The 19484-nt window shown below is 57.2% G+C and overlaps 1 protein-coding gene across 5 annotated transcripts in view; it reads right to left on the bottom strand.

Annotated features, from left to right (window-relative positions):
- The window catches only part of WFS1 (wolframin ER transmembrane glycoprotein), a 30178-nt gene extending 11263 nt beyond the window's left edge, over positions 1 to 18915 (bottom strand). The window contains exons 1-6 of one of the 5 annotated variants that reach the window (XM_059165664.1): positions 18727 to 18915; positions 14031 to 14212; positions 11508 to 11740; positions 2786 to 2868; positions 2067 to 2211; positions 71 to 241 (exon numbers count right to left, since the gene is read on the bottom strand). In XM_059165664.1, the coding sequence (XP_059021647.1) occupies positions 71 to 241; positions 2067 to 2211; positions 2786 to 2868; positions 11508 to 11739 (631 nt within the window). In that variant the 5' untranslated portion in view covers position 11740; positions 14031 to 14212; positions 18727 to 18915. Of the gene's footprint in view, positions 1 to 70; positions 242 to 2066; positions 2212 to 2785; positions 2869 to 11507; positions 11744 to 14030; positions 14213 to 18375; positions 18463 to 18726 lie in introns of those variants that run through there. The other 4 variants (XM_059165672.1, XM_059165677.1, XM_059165654.1 and 1 more) reach the window with 4 other exon arrangements.
- Positions 18916 to 19484: the final 569 nt, after the last annotated feature.

Below are 19484 nucleotides of genomic sequence, written 5' to 3'. Positions count from 1 at the left end.
CCTGCAGAACTCCCCCAGAGAAGCCCACAAGCTCCCTGGGGAAGGCCCGGGGCCCAAAAGGCTCTCATACCGTGCTCATTGACCTGACCGACATTCTCCAGCAGCTCTGACACAGCCACCTGCTTCTTCTTCTTGGGGTTGAGCTTCCAGTACATGACTAGGGCCGCCTTGCGCACGGCCCGCTCCAGGTCCGTCTCGGAGGAGAGCTGCTTCACCTCCTGCTCGTTCTCAGAAGTGATGCCTACGAGACAAGAGGCATTGCTGGTTTCGTCCCGCCTGCCTGGGTGCCACTGGCGATGCTCCGAGTGCTGACCAGCTCCGCCTGCAGGGGCCTGGGAGGGGACTCCTCGGGTCACCAGGGCAGGAAGAGACATCTGCCCCAAAATGACATCTCGCCAAAAACCCTGCTAGGACCCACACTCCAGATCGGAGCTCAGCCTGGTTCTTCAGTGGACCCGCCCCGGGGTGAGCCTGTGGGCGAGCACATGCCGGGGCCCTTGCCATGCTCCTGGTAGGCCTCTCCCAGCGACCCCCCAGGCAGGCATGTGCTAGACCTTCTTGTGCTCCTGGCCCACTTCCCTGTCCAATTTCCTCCTCACCAGCACCCTCAGGAATAGGAACGGCTCTCCCTCATTTATAGATGGGAAACCAAGGCACAGGGGCGTCCTGGCCAGCCCCAGGCCGGGAAGTCAGAGACAGGCAGAGCGACAGGGAACCATGGGAGTCAGAGACCGGTAACCACAGTTATCAGCCTGGGTGCTGCCCCTCCTGAGGCAGCTGGGAAATCCGGTTCCTGCACCACCGGCCCTTTCCCAGGGAGATGGAGACTCTCCATGGAGAGAGATGGGCACAGGTTTCACAGGCTGGCCTACGGCCATCTTTCTCCCTTCAACTCCACTGTCAGGGTCATTAGCACCCACCCACCCACCCCCCGCCCCGCCCCGCCAACCAAGGGCAGTAAGACATGAGATGGAGGGGGGACAGAATTTTTTTCTTCCTTCTAAACATCTTCCAAATTTTCCACCTGAGCACACATTTCTCTCAAGATCAGGAAGCACTCGGTGTGAAAAAGGGGTGGGGGCGGTACAGGGCACACAGGGCCCCCCATGGCCCTCTGCAGCACACGTCCTCAGGCCTGGTCCTGACCGGGCTCCCTCCTGGCCTGTGGGAACTGCTGGGTGTGGGTGCACTGACACGCCCCTGCCGGCGTGTCAGTGCACCTCCCAGGGTGGACTGGTGAGAAATCCTGGCGGACAGAAAGCCTCAATTCTGTGTTTCCAATGGCATCAGTCCCATTTCCAAAAAAAAAGAAGATTCTATATAATACATAACTCTTAAAAACATTCTGATACAAAACCAGAAAAAAAAAAAAAACACTTGAAACTATAGAGCATTTCTCTGGGTTTCAAGGTTATAGGTAATTTGTATCTTTGTTTTCTATACATTCCAAGTTTTATATAATATCCACAAAACACTTCCACCATCTGGAGAAAATCATTAAAAAAATACTTTATAACACACGCTACAGGCTTCCATTTTTCTCTGAGGTCTGAAACTTCCAGAAGCACACTGCTCCATGGCCGCAGGATAATGGAGTAAGTGACCGCGTGTGGCCAGGCTATGTCTCACTGGTCCCCACACCCGTTCGCTTCCTGGCAGCTATCGCACCTGGGCAGGTCTTCACTGGCCTATGGTCCCCCAGCCGTTCAGCCCAGACTGGATGCAAAGTCAGCCCCAGAAGTTCCATCCTGACCTTGCGCTACTGTCACATTGTCCTACTGTACCCTGTTGAAGCTGACTGTCCATAGGCTCTACGATGCACTCCTTGATCTGGATTAGAACCCAGAAGGGATCTACCGACAGACCAACACAGACCGAAGAGGATGACAGTGGCTTTACCAGCTGAACATCCCATGTCATATTCTGGAAACAATGTCTTCGGAACAAAACCACAGTGGAACAGAAATTTACACCTGCCGATTTAGCAAGCAGTGCATGTCCCTCAGGGGCTGTGCCTGCCCCAAGCCTCCCTCAGACCCACCTGCCCAAGCCTCCTGTGGACCCACCTTTCCTGTCTGCCAGGCACCGACGAAGAAGCTTGACAGCCTCGCGCCGGCCCTGCTTTGCGGCGAGGATCAGCCAGCCCACAGCGGTGCAGTTGTTCAGCTCCTCATCTGCGTCACCGGCGAGCTGCAGGTAGTGTTTCCCCACCTGCAGCAAGAACCCAGTCAAGCCACATTCCGCGGCACCCCGTGTGCTGCATCAGGGCTCCTGCTCTGCATCCTGATCCTGACCTGCTCCCCAGAGCCAGGCAAACTGGGGCTTCCCGACCCTCTCCTGCTCTGTCCTCCTGGCCAGCCTGCCTCCCCAACCTGGCTCGCCCAGGCCAGGAAGACAGGGGGTGGGACTGGGGCCCCTGGGGCATCTGCCCTCAGCACAGCAGGGCCTGTGGGACCCTCGGGGCCCTTGATCCTCAGAAAACTGTGTTGAGCGTGTGGGCCCCCCTTCACAGATGAGAAGATGGGGTGGGGGGGCAGGGGCACTGAGGGCAGACAGGAAGGAGGGAAGGCATCCCAGAGGAGGGGGGCCAAGATGGGGAGTGAGCTGAACATGGGCGAGAACATGGGATCTGCAGAGGTGGTGGAAGGCAAGTGACACAGAGAACATGGGAACACAGCAAACAGGGGCCCGGCATCCCTGCTCCCCATTCACACAGTACCGGCTTCCCCCAGGGCCACTGTGCAGGGCCAGTGGGCTGAGCTTCCCACTGACACATGGTCCTCACCTCCGTCTGTGCCTTGGGATCCCCTGCTTTGGCCTTCTCCAGGACTTCTTCAAAGGACACTTCCACATCTCCCCTCACGGGCCCTTTCACACAGGAGAAAAGCACACAGAATGTCACGAGGCTGGTCCCTGTTGTCTGTCTGGGAGTGGAGGAGACTACAATAATGGGCTCGGACCCAGGGCAGCTTGTCAAAATCCAGGTCAGACGCAGACAGATATGCTAGCACGCTGCCTTCCAGTGATGCAGACAGCCCCAGAACATGGACAGCAAAACCGCTACAGAAGGGAGCAGCTCAGAGCAGCAGGAAGGACGAGGATGAGGGAGCATAGACGCCAGTCCCACCCTCACCCCCGAACTCAGACCTGCTTGAGTTGGGCTCTAGAAAGATCCTAGGACTCCGGCGTGAAAAGCCCCTGACCTAAATAAACACCTGTGCCCCAATAGACAAACCAAATCCATGTTTTCCAAGACTGCCATCTATACGCACATGAGTTCTGGAGGCCACGATCGGAATGCACACACACACGCATATAGGTTATATTTATGACAGTGAATCATGATTAACTTCCCACGTTACTCTCCAGTGAAAGGCACCATTCCCACAGTTCAGAAACCCGTGGGAGGTACATGCTCAGGCTGCTGGGCCTCCCCCACTCTGCTGGGCCTTTGCATTATTCCCAACACTCACTGATTTTACAAAACAGGGCCACAAAACCACTCTGTGGATATATTTTCTTTTCGGGTCATTCTCCCAGACAGTCCTTCAGGTGTGTTACTAGGCCCAAGGGCCCAAACATCATACAGCTCATACTATAGACTACTTTCTAAAAAGTTATCAAGTTACAAAAGTATCATGGAAATACACCAACTTTACAACCTTACCAGCAATAGGAAGCCTAACGATAAAAAATTTAAGTTATTTATTTATTTATTTATTACCAGTGTCTGTCTTTGCCTTATACAACGAATATGCGGGGGCCTCCGTCCTGCCCCACACCTGACCTTGGCAGGTCCTAGACACCTCCAGGCAACTCGTGGGATGTACCGCTACTGACTCCACTGTAGGTGCCTAGTAGGAACTGACAGCCTCTCACTCTCTAGAAGTCTCTGGAAACAAAAATGGTCTCCTGTGACATCACCCAAGGACCAGCCTTCCTGATGGGTTCATCCAGGCCTTTCCCAGAACCAGCTCTTCCAGGCTTGGAGCTGGCTCTGCAGCCACCAGTGCCACCAGGCCCTGCGTTCTGGGCACTCGAGTCCACAGGACACAGGACTCTTGGAGGAGGCCGGGCCATGGCTTGGGCCAGCGCAGCCTTCAGGCGCAAAGATGGAGAGGCACGGGGGACCAGGGTCAGCTCAGAGGAAGGAGACTTCTTCTTAAGACCTCACAGCTCAGGTACACACTGCAGCCCTCTTGTGGGATGGCTGGAAGATACTAGGTCACTTCTCCCTGAGATCAGACTGGGCTTCCTTGCCAAGGTCCTTGGGGCCCCTGCCCAGTGTGGCCTCAGCATGCACACCCTTCCCTCGTGCCCAGGACCTTGGTGCTTCCTGAGCCAAGGCCACTGTTCCCTTCTGGCCCCCGTCACACCCCCTCTAGTCCCTGGATGCACACTCTGTCCTCAAACACGAGAGCACAAAGCCTGCAGACTGCAAGACAGTCCCTTCCATGGGTTCCCGGGGAGTTGGAGTGTGCACACGGAGGGAAATCCAGCCTGTGTGTGACTCTGCCGTTAGCCTCAAAGTGCCATGTGACCTAGCCAGGGTCATTTTCAACCGTCTTTAATATCCAACCAACAGGACGGTTATGAAGAACAAGACACTTTGTGTTACATGACTGGGCCAGAGTTGGCACTCCCAAAATGTGGGTTTCTTTTTCCTCCCCACTTCCCTCCTCTTGGCTGACCCCAGGGCCTTTGCCATTCACTGACACTGCACCTCCCACTGCAGGGCCCACCAGGTACCTCCCACAATTCCAAAACTTTTCTTGATTAACTGAACTCGCAAGCCCATGTTCTTTCTGTGTTCTGACACTGGCCAGTCAGCCCTTGGCCTATGGGAAGGCTCCTGCTTCAAGGATTCAAGCATACATCTGTTGGCTGAAGATGCTGGCCATGATTAATTCTTCATGGAAGTTATCCATAGCCTGGCATTTCAAGAAGTCTCCCCAGTAGACAGAACCTCCTTGAAACATATGCCACACCTCCTTTGTGATTCCAGGTCCCACTTGGCACTGGTAGAAATATTTCTACAACTACTCAAATGTTGGGCCCATGCTGCAGACCAGTCAGAGGGCTCTTGCTTTTTCCATGTAAGCAGGAGCCTTCCCATAGGCCAAGGGCTGACTGGCCAGTGTCATAACCCCCCAGAACTGGCTGAGGCAGTGTGGACCAAGGACCATGAAACACACTATTCCTTGCACATGCAACCTGCATTCCTGGTTTTTTCTGGTCCCAGCACTTTGATGTCCTGTCTGGTACCCACCGTTCCCTACATTGGTCATCAAGGTCTGGTGCCATTGTCCCTCACCCACACTGCATGGTGGGGGGCGGGGTGTGCCCCCGTCTCCCTGACCATGGTACTTGGGTTTCAGGGTTGGACACAGACCCAGGCCAGGCCACTGGGGTTTGCACTGAACTTCTGGGAAACCAGCACCCTCCTGCCACTAGGTCTCAGCTGACGGACGCCAGTGGGGAGGCCTGGAGGGCCGCCCAGTGAGAGAACCCAAGTGAGATGAGGGAAAGCAGAGCTGGGGTTGCTGATCACAGCATCTGAGCCCCTGGATCCAGTCCTGAAACCAGCATGCTGTATACTCTACAGATCCTGGAACTAAGAAATTCCTCTCAACCTGGTTTTTTTTGGCTTATGTCAATTTATATTGTGTCTCTGTGTCATTCACAACTGGAGGGGTCCCGACTCTAACTCATTTTTGAAAGGCTTCCTGTCACCAAGCAGCAATAACCAGAGATGCTGGCCTTGGGCAGGTCTGCACGCCTCTGCCAGAGCCCACGGGAGAACCACATCCATGCCCTTCCCCATCTTTCCGTTGTTTTCTCCACAGATTCCCCACATTAGAAAGCCGTGCATGTGCCCTGCTGACTTGGTATGTGACCCTTGATCTTCTCTGGAGCTGTCCCCTCTCCCTGGCAGGGTCCTTTGCCATTTTCCTTTACAATTGGGACGTGGTATTTCACAGCTCCCACCGGGCTTCACAGGGACACTCTGTCCAGGGGGTGGATCTGACCCAAACAAGTCCAGCTGCCAGCACTGCACTGGACCCTGCGGCTGGGTAAGCGGTGCAGGATGGAAGGGTGAGGAAGGGGGCCGCCAAGGGAAGGAGGGGGGGCAGGGTCCATGGCACTCCTGTCTCTGCAAATCCCAATACGGGGACATAAGGACATGTTCCGCACGATGACTGCACAGCAAGTTCAAGCCCTCAACCCTGGCGGCCGCTCTGCAGAAAGGGGGAAGGTGGGTGAGCAAGCCTCACACCCACTCTGGACTGCATCAGGACCCTGGGCCGTGAGCAGGAAGCGTGCGCACGAAGCTCTCCCAGACATGGCGGGAGCAGGACAGAAGCCAGCACCCTTGCTCCCAATGGCTGCTGGCCGGATCCGCTGCTGAAGTGGAGTTTTGAATTGTTGAGAGCTTGCCAGAAGCTCTGAGAAGGGGAGGGCCACCTGACACCTGCAGGAGGAGGATGGTGCAATGCTCCTGTCCTCCCGCGGCCACCGCCAGCTCCTTCCTCACTCCCGCCTGTCCTCCCTGGTCCTCCCAGGATGCCCGCCACTGGCAGCTGCAGGGAAGGGCAGGGTGAAAAGCCAAGGGTTCATCGTCTGTCCTTGTAGGCGCCTTGCACCAAGAGGCTGTCCCACACACGGGATGGCCGGGTTGTCCTTCACCATCTGGGTGTTCCACACACAGGGGGTGGGGGTCACCTTGTACCAAGGAGCTGTCTCATTAGCCTTTGGGATGCTGATTCTCGTACTCATGAACAAACAGGGTGAACGACCCCTGCCAAGGGCTGGTCAAGCTTAGCTGGGGGATCCAGCCAGGAGTCCACTCTCCTGACAGCCCAGGACAGGGTTGTTTCCTGAGCACTGCCCACGTGCTAAGGGCAGCAAGCTAAAGGAGGCAGGACCGCTGCCCTCAAAGCCCATCCACGGGCAGGGCGAGCATAGTCACATTTTATCAGTGCGGGCTGTGGAGGTGTTGGAAGTCATCAGTCCTGATCGGGGGGGTGGTGCTTCCTGAAAGAAGTGATGCCTGAGGCTTGGAACACAAGTCCATGGTTAAAGGTAACTGATGAGGGCACACAGCCAACTTTCCAAAGGTCTCAGGAAACCACCTGACCCTGCCACCCTGCAGCTCACGACAGGGCGTCCTATAGTGATGAGGTGACCGCATAGGCATGGCTACCACATGGACTTGCGCTTGTACTGGGGTCAGGACAAAATAACCTGTGTGGAAAAGTCTCTGGATTGTCAATGGCTGACACCTTGACCAGAGAACAAGAACCCGAGCTGTTTATCGCTGTGACTTGTCCCCAGGACAGCAGGGCTTCAACACTCTGTACCTGCTCACACTCCCACATTGGCATCAGTTCTGACGGTCCAGCTCTGAACCCCCACACTCTCCCGTGGCTCCAGCCAGAGATCTGGGGGCCAGCCTTGCTTCCTCTACCCTCATCTCCACCTGCCTCTCGGCCACCACTCTGGTTGGCAGCTGGGGTTGCCTCCTCTTTAATGTGACACAGAGCATGTCTTCCTCTCATTTAGACCCTCCAACGCTCCCCCAAACACCCTTCTCCTTATCGTGACCCTCGAGGGCCTGCCTGGCTGACCTCCTAACCCTGTACTCTGACTCCTTCCCAGGGGGCCATCAGTCTTGGAGCCCGCAGTCCAGCACGGCCCCACACTGTGCAGGTACTTCTTCATGTACTCACCTGGGATCCCTCCCAGAGGTAGGCTGTGGCCCTGCAGCTGGGAGGCCTCACGGTGCTGGCAGTCCTGCTGGTCATCTGCCCTCACCCACCGAGGTCAGCAGAAAGGGTGCCTCGTGCTCCCCAGGTCTCCATAACATCAGCTGTCCCCAGCACAGAACCTGCCCTCCAGGACGGTTGTTTGCTTCTGGCTCTCCCAGGCCCAGGGCTCCTGGGGGGCAGGGCTGAGCCTCACCAGAGACTACCCTAAGGGCCAGCTGATGAGCCGAGGGTTTCCAGCCCAGCTGTCTCTGCTTCAGTTCTGCACTGGGCTCCCTGGAGAGATAGCCCCAAGCACTGGGCACACCACCTGCAGCTCCCCCCCCCCGCCCCCCGGGTAAGCAGAGAGTCCCTGAGTGTGTTCAAATCTCGACCTCATGGTCACCTGCTGGTGTTCCAATATGTTGGAGAAGCAAGCACGCTAATCCAGATATAACCTAAAGTGGGGCCTGGCACAGAAAGCGTTCCTTCCACACTCATGCTTGTTGCGACCTGTGGGCACCTAATGGGCTCGCTACACCTTTGCAGATGTGCAGGTGAGGGATCCAACACAGGCCCACGAAGCCCCTCCCTGGGCAGATGTGCTCTGGGTTCTGCAGGGCCAGCAGGGCAGGCTGTGTCTGCCTGTGACCGGCGATGGACCCCCAGAGCAGCACAGCCTGGATGTGGGTCTGGGACCCCAAGATGGCAATACTGCCAGGGCCTGCTTCTCTCCGTCTTTTGTCGGGCGGCAGGCAAACAAAGCCCTCGGCTGTTTCCTGACTCCCACCCGAAACTTGCGGGCTTGATGCTGCCCTCCAAGGACAGTTTGCGTGCTCAGATTGAAACCAAGTGTGTTTCCAGCCCTGGTTTCTGTGCCCTGCAGCAGTGAGGCATCTGTAGCTGGGAATCCAGGGTCAGGACCCCTCGTCTGCCCAGAGGCCTTGGAAACAAAGCAGAGAACATGGCGATCTTTCAAGGAGATGCAAAGATCAAAAGTGCCCAAGGAGCGGGTGAGTTTCTGGAATTGGGCACTGGCCCAATGTGAAATGCATAGGGGAGACTCAAGTCGGCTTCCATCACAGCTCCATCTCTGCTGGGCGGGTCTGGTGTTAACCAAGGGGCCTCAGGTCACCTGTGGGCCCATCACTCAGCAGCTGGGCATTTGAGCAAGGCTGTGCCTCAGTTTCCTCACCTCTAAGTGGGGCAACAGCAGAGCACCCCCACCCCCCAGGTCACTGTGAGGGGATCAGATGTGGTCCAGGGAAAGTCCTGAAGACAGGGCCAGCCATATGGTACACACAGATGTGCACAGCAGGTGCCCATCGCGAGCTGGGGGCTTTTGCACAGGTGGCACAGCTAAGCCGGGGGTGGGCATCTTATGCAGAAGCCTCTCTGGGGGAAGGAAAACACGACAAAGCCTGGGTGAGCTGGAGAAATGAAGGGGGGGTGATCAGGTGGCAGTGGGGGCTCGCCTTCCTGAACTCGTCCAGACCACCTGGTGGAATGAAGCCTCCTCTCAGCAGCCTGGGACTAAGGGAGAGAAGGCCCAGCATCCTGCCCGAGGCAGGGGAGGCGGTCAAGAAAGCACCCCCCCAACACACACACGACACACACGTGCACACAACTAATGTGCGGCATGAGCCTCCCTTGGGGGAGAGAAGGAATCTGGGGCACGCACACAGAAGCCAGACACACATGGCCCCGAGCTAATATGAAGACCAGTCACCAAAGAGGTTCTTGGTGGGTGGGGGTCATAAAACAGCGGGTGCCCCTTCTAGGAGGGTCTAGGAGGGTTGAAGAGGATCTCCGTGAAGGAACCAGAGGGCCAGGCTGCTTGGTGACATGAAGCACAAAGTACCCGCTATCTCGGGGCCCCAATGCTGGGTGCCTGCAGGGGACGAAGGGGCCCGTGCTAAGCATGCACGCTCCCATACACACCAGGGCCTGAGGAACGTCTCCTCGAGGCACATGGTCCTGGCACTGGTGTGATCCCCATGTGACCCCATGGGGCCGGTATGGTTGTGCCTGCTTTACAGTTGCAGAAATGGGCTCAGTGTGGCCTCCTGACACCCTCAGAGGCACATGGCTCAAGGGCCTGGGCCAAGACGGACCTGTCTCTGGCTCTCCCTGGGCCACTCAGGGCCCTGACAATCATAACAATCCACGGGGACAGACACACGCTCCAGGGAGTCCCAGCTGAGAAACATTCCTGGAGAACTGGCGCTGGAGTCACCTGCAGAAAGCATTTTATAAGTTGTCGGTTTCAACACAGTGAATCACAAAATCCATTTAACTGTCCACAAGCAGCATTGCTTTTACAGAAAAGGCACCGAACGGATCAGACTCCTCTCACACAGTAAGGAAGAACAGTGTTCGGGAAATCTCTGTTCCCACTGTGTGTGTGTGTGTGTGTGTGTGTGTGTGTGTGCGTGCGTGCCTGCATGTGTGTGTATACACGCAGGTGCATAGGCACCCAAGTCAGGTGAGGATGGCACAGTGTTTCCTGCTGTGGGTCAAGGTCAGGAAGTTTAGGAGGCAGTGGGGCCCTCAGGATGGGTAGGATTTCAGCAGGGGGAGGGAGAGAGGAGGAAGGCACATTCTGGGTGGGGCAAAGGGAGGTGGGGAAGCATGGGGGCAGGCCCAGAGAATGTGGACCAGTGCTGGTGTGCTGGGAGATGGGGAACTGGTGCTCAGGGTGGGACTGCACAATCCTATCTGTCATCAGAGGGAACAGTCTACACTGCGGGGATGGTTCCATTGAGAGTAAGACATCCAGCATACTGGAAAGCCTTGGGTAAAGTACCACAAAGAACACTGCCAGTACCAGTGACATTTCCCACAAACATCAGAGCCAGAGGCTTGGGGCTCCTTCCACCCACAGGAGTCCCAGGAGCTTGAAGACACTCAGACCAGGCCAGTGCTCCAACTCAGAGACCAGTCCTGCATGCAGCTTCCTCCTGGCGTATCTCCATCACAGGCCAGACCCATAACCATTATCACCCTGAGCCCTCACTTTTCCGCTCCAGACTAGATTCACCTGTGACACCCATGGCCACTCAGGGCCATGCTCAGTGGGCAGGAGGTGGATGGAGGATGGACCAAGCCCTAGCACCCCTGCCTGAGGGTCAGCGAGGCAGTCGGTCCCATGACCAACTGTCCTGTCCCACTCTGGTCCTCACACCAGCTCACTTCTGCCCCTGGGAGGTACCTCTGGGGAAGGCCTCAGGGAGCAGAAACCTGAAGAGGCCCCAGAGTGCCAGGGAGCAGGGCAGCCCTTAGCAGTCCAGCTTGGGGATGGAAGATGATCCCGAGGGCACTGGGGACCCAGGCCTAGGTGCATTCCAGGGTGGCAGCTGGCTCCTGAGGGGAGTGGCCACGTGAGTCCCCAGACCAAGTAGAGCTCCCTGGCCAAATGGCCCTGAGGAGTGGCCATGATGGCCCGGAGACCAAATGGACTCCCCCAAGAACCGTGCGGGACCAGGGCTGGGGTAGGGGGAGAAAGTCTTCCTCTCACTCCTCTTACTCCACAGTGCCTGGTGTGGAACCAGCCTGGAGAGTGCACAAATCAGTGCTGGAGCCATCAGATCGTAAATAAAATAGGGAAACGTGACTTCTGCTACCACCCAAGTCCATGCATCAAGAGCAAAGCTCACTGCACAGGTGGGAGCCCAAGGGACCCGGCCCACAGGAGGAGGAACCAGGCAGGGCACCTGGGCCCGGGGCTTGCTGCCCACCTGGCTTCCAGCCCCAGCCCCTTACCTGTTCGGTCTGCTCTTTCTCGGCTCCGAGCACTCGGGGCCCGAGCCATAGCTGGGGCAGCTATGTCTCCCACGTCTGGTCCAGGGCCAACCTGGGGTCCAGGAGCTCGGGGCGCCTCACTCTTGTCCTGCTCCAACGAGGCAGTAGCATTGAGCCTCGAGCGGGCCTGGGGCTGCAGCGACGGAGGAGGCTGTGGGCCAGAAGGGCTGGCAGGGGGCGCACCAGGGTCCATCCTGCTGGCAAGAAAAACCAAGGGTCAGACACACAAGGGCGGCCAGGCCCAGCCTGCTCTGGCCTCGAGTGTTGGGCAGAAAGGGAACAGAAAAGAGAACGGGGGTAGGTTGGGGGGAGTAGCGCCTGGGTGGCTCAGTCGAGAAGTGTCTGCCTCTGGCTCAGGTCATGATCCCAGGGTGGGAAGCCTACTTCTTCTTCTCCCACTCCCCATGCTTGTGTGCTTGTATTCCTCTCTCACTGTCTCTCTCTGCCAAGTAAATAAACAAAATCTTAAAAAAAAAAAAAAAAAAGTAAAGAAAAGAAATGGGGTGAGGGCCACTTCATGCTCTGTATGAGATCTCACTCAACCTCACAGCAGCCCCAAGACTGTGCCCATTTCATAGATGAGGAAACTGAGGGAAGAAATCCATTCAAGGCCTCTGGCTCAACGGGCCCCATTGCAGTCATGAGCTTGGGCCCTACGTCTTCAGGCCCGAAGTCCCCTGCCTCAGCAGGCACAAGCCCTGTGACCTCAGTGTCCTTGCCTGAGCAGCAGGGATGGTGCAAAGTTGTGAGGGTCCAGTGAGATAATCCGCATGGAGCACTGAGCACAGTGCCTGGCTCAGGGAGCTGAAGCGTGGACTCCACCTTATATGTCCCCCCTCCAATCCGTGAAGGTGACCCTACTTGCAGATGTAATTAAGGATCTTGAAATGAGATCATCCTGGATTAGGATGGGCCCCCATCCAATGAGCAGTGTCCTGAGAAGAGGAGGGGAACACAGAGACATAGAGAGAAGAATGTCATGTGAAGACAGAGCATGGAACAGGAGGTGCGGCTGCAAACCAAAGGCCACCAGGGGTCATCGCCTTCACCACAAGCCAGGAGAGAGGCGGGGAAGGATGACCTCTCAGAGTTCCCAGAAGGAACCAACCACAGAGTAAGAGTTAAATGTTAGCAGGTAAGTGAACGGAGGATTGGATGCAGGGGAGGAGGAAAGGGGTGGGGAGCCAGGAATGGGGGAGGCAAACAACCCATGAAGCCAGGATTTAGGCAGATGAGCCCAACGGCAAAGCCCTCCATGCGAGGCCTGAAAGACAGGACAAGACCCACCAGACTTGGATGCCACCAGACATGAATACGCACTAAAAGGCAGAGTGAGGTGCCCAAGAACAGAGAATGGACTGGAACAGACTAGAGAGATTGGTGCTTCTACAGCCCTCTTATGACAGGGAAAGGGCTCAGTCAGTCAGTAAAAGGGACCTCATGTGCTGATTAACAAAATGGCAGAAACCACCACTGACGCAATGGAGCTGAAAGCCCCAGCCCCAGGATCCCCAACCTGGGGGCCCTGGATGGGCTTCAGGAGACACAGACCCCTGAAACTGTCGGGACGACTTGTGCACTGGATAGGGGACCGAGTGGCTTTTCCTTAGACTCCAAAAAGATGCCATGACCCTCCCCAGACTCAAGGCCACGTCCGTCCTTTTCACTGAGATGAGGAAAGCGAGCGCAGAGCAGGGAGAGGCTGCTCATGTGGAGATCTAGCCCCAGGCCCCCCAGCTCTGTGGTCCTGAGCCACAGGGCCATACCCCTCTCTGCTTCCTCCACTGTAAATGGGACAAGTCAGCTCACAAGAGGGCCCCATGAGGACCAGATGAGAGGACAGGCTGCACACGGGGGCCAGGCATCCCCAAACGCCCAGTGCCAAGCAGCAGGCCTGCCACAGTAGGGGCCCCCTGGATGTTTCTGGAGATGACTGTCACAAGAAGAGCTGCAGTGGCCCCAGGAGCCACATGCCTGTTTCCAGGGGCTGCACAACCAGGTCTGCCCTGTCCCCAGCCACAGTGGATCCTGAAGATGGGATCTGTGTCCGCCAAACAACCCCATAGATTTCAATCTGGACATTCCTCCGTCTGAAACACTGAATCCTTATTTTAAAACATCCCCCAAGGGCAAGACAAGAACACAGCCGAGCCACATGAATCTGCTTGGAAATCAACGCACTGCTCGGTGCCGTTTCCAAAGTGCAGGCTTCAGGGAACCCAACCAAGAGGCGGCTTCTATGAAACTCGCCATTCAGCTGCACGTGTAGACCAGAGCGAGCACGTAGCCAGGAATGGGCCGGGGAAACCCGCGGTGACAAGCCACACGGAACCAAGTCATACAGGACACCCACCCCCTGACCCAAGATAGCCAACACGTCAGTTCTTCAGACCACATAGGGCCACGTCCTACCAAGCCACCTCCCATGGCCCGCTGCCTCTAGAATCAAGAGCCATCTCCTCAGAACAGCAGAGCACAGCTCACCTTGACAAGAGCCAACTTGCACCGCCACACCTGTGTCGGGAACAGCAGCAGGAAGGGACTTAATATCTGGACTGTGCTCTGCTCAGTGCATGTTCTCAGGGGTGGGGGGCTGCACACAGTGCTGGGAGCCGGGTACCGCCAGTGTGACAGGCAGATGGGTGGCTTTGCCTTCAATCCTCACCCTGTTTCACAGACAAGGAAATGCGGGTCCAGAAAGGTAGGATACGTGCTCGAGGCCACACAGCTCACGGTGTCAGAGCTGGAATTCAACTCCACAAAGCCCGTTTCTGAAAAAGGGACCTCTCACAATCCAACCCCAGTCACGCCTTCCCTTCCCTCCCTGCCCCTCCCAGAGCTGCCATCTGGCCTGTACCGGTGCTCTGGCAGAGCGAGCCCTCCTCCTCCAGTGCTGGGGCCCAACGTGCCTCCTTCCTGGGAGTGTCCCTGCTGCCTCTGCTGAGTCCCATCTCAGGTAGAACCATCCTCTACCAGGAGACCCCAGGCCAGGGACAGTGTTATCTCTAGCCAATGAGACACAATTTTACTAACACATGACAAGGGGAGTGAGTCCCAGGACCTGCAGCCACTAAATCTCGCTCACTGTGTCTCAGTTTCCTCATCTGTAAAATGGGAAAAACACCTCCCATGAAGGGGTGCCATGGATTAGGGGTGTGAAAGAAGAGAAAGTAATCTGCAAACCATAAAACATTAAAATGAACAAACAACCAAGCAAGCAAGCACACCCAAGCTGGTCCTCCCGGGTGCTACACCAGGGCGTGGTTCGTTGAAAAACACATTCTGGGAGGAACCACAGGGAACCACAGGTTCTGGGTGGCCTGTGGGTTAAATATTAGGCATATCATACAACAGTAAAAATAACTGTTTTAAGTAAAACCTCTGCTTAGTAAGAATGGAAGAGTAAAAGAAAATTGATTTTCAGGGTCTCAGAGTTGCTCAAGCCCTTTAGGGAGAAAAGGGCCTATTATTTACAAACGAGACAGCTCACTGCCAGGGTTGGGTCACAGGGAGGATCACAGACCATCTTCTGGTGGAAGGACCCACATGGTGGTCCCACCTTTCCTGCTGTTACACGTTCTCTTGCCTGGGATACTGCGAGCCCTGCAGGCGGGGGCTGCGTCTCCTTACCCTGGAGCACCTGCTGCCTGGCGTGGCACGCATCCTGGATCTCATGTGCAGGGTACATGGGGACAGCCTCCTCTCGGGAAGGCAACAAGCTTAGGGGACCTTATTGTGTGACTTCAAGCAATTCCCACCCTGGAGACCCCAGGACCCTGAAAGCAAACAGGGAGCATCTACCTGCCTCGGTCCCAGCTCCAAGACGCCTCCAAACTGTCTGCTAGGGGGCCACCAATCCCACTGCCTGCTGATGGCCCCAGCAGTAGCCTGGAACCCGTCATTGTGTAAGACCAAAAAAGCAAAGTGGCTGGCATTCTTTCCATGTGAGTACCAAGGCATATTTTTATCCCATCAAAACACAAAATACCAACACTGAGGAGCTCGGCTGAGGAGCTGCAGGGACCGTGCCTCTAGGGAGACGTGGAGCAGAATGGCCACGTATGGCCTCCTGCCCCAAACGCTCTAATCTGGCCCCACTCTGCTCCCCTCCCCGGGCTGAGGGGCAGCCCCACCTCTGAAACAAGCCCCCACGGGAAGGCTTAAAGTTGCTCCAGCACCTTCTGACCGGAGCCTCCACACTAGAATCCCAGCCCCAGGAAAGAAGCAGGGATGCCCACAGGTTTCACACGCGAGGGTGTCTAACATGGCCACACTTTCTGGCACCGTCCAGAGGGGAGTTAAGAACATTACATCCCCTCGGCACAGTGCTATCCTACAAAGATGTTACCCATGACCCCATATACAAATAAGCATTTAGGGTCAAGGAAAATGTTGGTATAACACTGTTAAGCCAGATTTAAAGCAGCATGAGAATTATCCTGTCTCTTTAGAATGAAAACGGCATCTACCTACAGAAAAAGATGAAAGACAAAATACTGGATCTCTCTGGGTGGAGGAATTATGAGTGGTTTTATTTTATTCTTTTTTCTGATTATATTTCCCTAATTTTCTATAATAAACGTATAAGGTATTTGAAACGAAAACAAAATATATTTTACAACCTGCCTGTGACTGAGCTCTAAGTGAAAGAAAGGGCCCCGGGGGGTTACCCAGCATCTGGAGTGTCTGCTCCATCATGGCCTGGCCCAGCCCTCTGGCAGAGGGCTGCTCCTCAAGACAAGGGCACAAAGCCCTTGGAGGCTCCCAGATACCTATTTTTGCCCCAGAGTATTAAGGGCCAAACCAAGGAACATTCCGACACCACTCGATGTGCCAAGTTCATAGAAACAAAGTGGGAGGCAAGTTGGGAATGCCCTAGTCCTTCATCAAGGACAGCCACAAGTGTATGCTGAATGGCCGAGTCCGTACTACACACCTGCTCTGAGCCAACACCTAAACAGATAACTACAAAGACAAGCAGCATCTGGGATGCAAACACCCAGTGGGGGAAGGGGGTCTTGCTAGCCTTTGGAAGGCAGGGGAGGGACTGTGGAAAAGAGGTCTTGACTCAGCCTTCAAGTCAAGCGGGTGTGAGCCAGGTGAGGGTAGAAGGAAAGAGGAATGGAGGAGCGTGGGTATTCCAACAGGGGACTGTCCTGTAGAAAATGCAGTGGAGGGACAGTGACCAGCCGTGTGGCCAGGAAGGTGCAGGTGGCTGGGAAGTGACCGCTGGGGATGGGACACAGGAATGAGAGAAAAGGCTGTGTGGGCAGCAAGGGCAGGTCCCAAGGGCCTGAAGGAATGCCAGACTTTGGAGGCAGAGCTGACCCTAGGGCCAGGAGTTTGGGAGGACAGTGCTGAGCAGGGAGGTGACAATTAAAGAACCACAGGGGACAGGATGGGGAGCCCAGGGATGGGGCTGGGTGACCATCTGGGGAAAGGTAAGGAGGCCTGGTCCAGGGCAGGCATCTGACTGCAGCTCCGGGGCTGGGAGAGACAGGAGTATTGCCAACTGAATGTGAGGAGTGGGGGAGCAGAGGGTGACTTGGTTTGTGTCTGGGGGCCAGCACAGCAGTGCTACTTTCTGATGTGGGGACGTGGGAGAGGGCAAGAGCCATATAAAGCATCAAGTTCCCTCCCTCTTAGGATTCTTATCATCACCATCACAGAGCAGGGTTTGGTCTCTGTCCTAGGGCTCAGGCACCTCTGGGAGGGGGGGCCAGGACTGAGCTGGAGTCCCCCTCTTTGACCAGCCCCCAAGGCCGGTTGAGCCCTGGTGTAGGAGGGGCTGGGAAAGCCTGAGCAGGGAGCCCCCCTCCCCCCACCCCCAGTCTTCCATCCTGGGAGAGAAGGTGTGATGTGGTCTCCCAGCAACCTTCCCTGTGCTCAAAGGTCCATCTGCTTGGGGGTGTGGGGGTGCAGGGGTGCAGCAAAGGAGTGGTTTTTATAAGCGAAGTTTCCTCTAAATCTCTGGTCAGACACCACGGGGCTCCCATGAGAAGCCCATCCCCTTGGAGACACGGGGCCAGGACCGGGCAGTGGAAGGCGTGGCCTCTGGGCTTCTGCTGACATGGCACCCTTGCTAGGGCCGCAGTAAGAACAGGTGACCAGCACAGAGGTCCCCAGGGCACTCTGCAAGTGACAGATCCTAGCAGAAGAGAAAGCCCTTCACAAACAGGCCAAATGCCAGGGTCACTGTCCAAGGTGAGGAGAGGCAGGACGGGGCTTGCTTTCAATGCAGACCCCGGACGGAAGGCTTCCCCAGGCTCTGTGCGGTCCTGGACAGGTCACCCAACCCCAGGGAGCCTCAGCTCCATCATGTGTCCACTGGGGCTCTAATTCCCACTCCTGTAAGACTGGGGTGGGGGAGGGGAGTGTAACTCTGGTACAACTGTTAGCTCCTTGGAATTCTCAGCATCAACTACAAGCACTGCGCGGGGCGGACATGGCTCCATCACATCCCAAAGGGCCGGGCGAGATTCCTCAGAAAGTTTCCATCTGTCACAATAGAAATTCATGGCGCGGAGGGCCAGCCAAGGGCCGGGTTCACCGGAGTCGAGCCGGGACCGAGAGGTACTGCCTCTGCCCATGCCCATCCCCTTACCTAAGAGCAGCCCCGGGGACAGTGAGCCCCGCACTGATTCTAAGTGGGTGGTGGGGGCCTCAGCTTGACCCAGGGGCTGCCCCCCCACCCCGGTGGGCCTGGTCCCCGGTGTGGGTCGGACCCCCGCCGATCCCCCCCCACCCGCGCCCCCGCGGGCACCGAGGGCCGCTCTGGGTGCCGCGGAGTCCGGCCGACGGCCGCGGGGGAAGGGCCATGACGGGGCACCTCGGGACTGGCGCTGCGGGACGCAGGGTGGGGCGTCTCCGGCCACCCTCCAGCCATCCGCGGGCTCCCCGCGGCTACGGCCGTTGGCCGCTCGGTGCCCGCCGCGCGCGGGGCTCCGCGACTCCCGAGGGGGCTCACCCCTCCCCCGGAAGTCCCAACGCAGGCCCCGGCGGGGGTTGCCGCGGGGGTCGTCGTGCGGGCGGGACCCCAGCCCCTCGCCTTCTGGGGACCTTGTGCGGGGAGCCCTGGGGGCAGCCGCGCATATGGAGAAACTGAGGCCCGAGGCGGGCGGGGCCTCCCGGCTCCCTTTCCAGTCCCCCACGCGGCCGTCCCCCGCCCCGAAGTACTCACCCGGCCGCGAGTGGGCCGCACGCTACTCTGCGACGCCTTCGGGCCTCCGGGCCTGTGGCAAAGTTGTTCGCGAGGAGCCGGACACCTAGAGGCGGGAGCTAGGACGCCGGGCCGAGGGAGAGACGCGAGCAGCTGAGGGAGCGGGCGAGCGCGGCCCTCCGCGGAGGGGCAGGGAAGGGGGCGGGGCCGTAGGCCGCGCTCCACTCCCGATGCGTCTCGGAAGACCCGGCGCCCGCTCGGTCCGCTGTGCGGCCGGCAAGCTTGCCAATCATCTCGTGCCTCCGCCAATCACGAGGCGCCTCGCCTGGCTACGGCGGACCGCCCCCTGGTGTAGCCAGGCCCGAGGGCCCCGCGGGGGGCGGGTCCGACCCGCCCACAGCGAAAGTTTCCAAGCCGAGTCGGCCCCCGCCCGGCCCACCGCGTGCTGGCCCCGCCCCGCCCCGCCCCACCCGCAAGGTGTTCAGTTGCAGAGGGAGGCCCTTTGCTTCTCCATCAGTTAACAGGTGGTCTTGGACAAAACTCAGGCCACCTTTCAGCCACCACTCTGGCCCCAGGGCCCCCAACTTCAGATTTATAATCACTGCTATTGCAGTATTAACTAACAATTGAGGGCCTGCTGTGCGCTAGACCCCTTAATCCCAGCCGTGCCAGAGGCAAAGAGGGCTCCCCCCCTCCACCATACAGCAGCAGGGAAGGAAAACTATGGCTTATTTAAATGCGTACAAGTAACCAAGTACAGCTTTAAATGCACGCAGTCA

This window comes from Mustela lutreola, chromosome 1 (genome assembly GCF_030435805.1).
Source record: "Mustela lutreola isolate mMusLut2 chromosome 1, mMusLut2.pri, whole genome shotgun sequence".
Lineage (NCBI taxonomy): Eukaryota > Metazoa > Chordata > Mammalia > Carnivora > Mustelidae > Mustela > Mustela lutreola.
The sequence above is the reverse complement of the archived record's forward strand: the minus strand, read 5'-3'. Positions and strand labels throughout refer to the sequence as shown.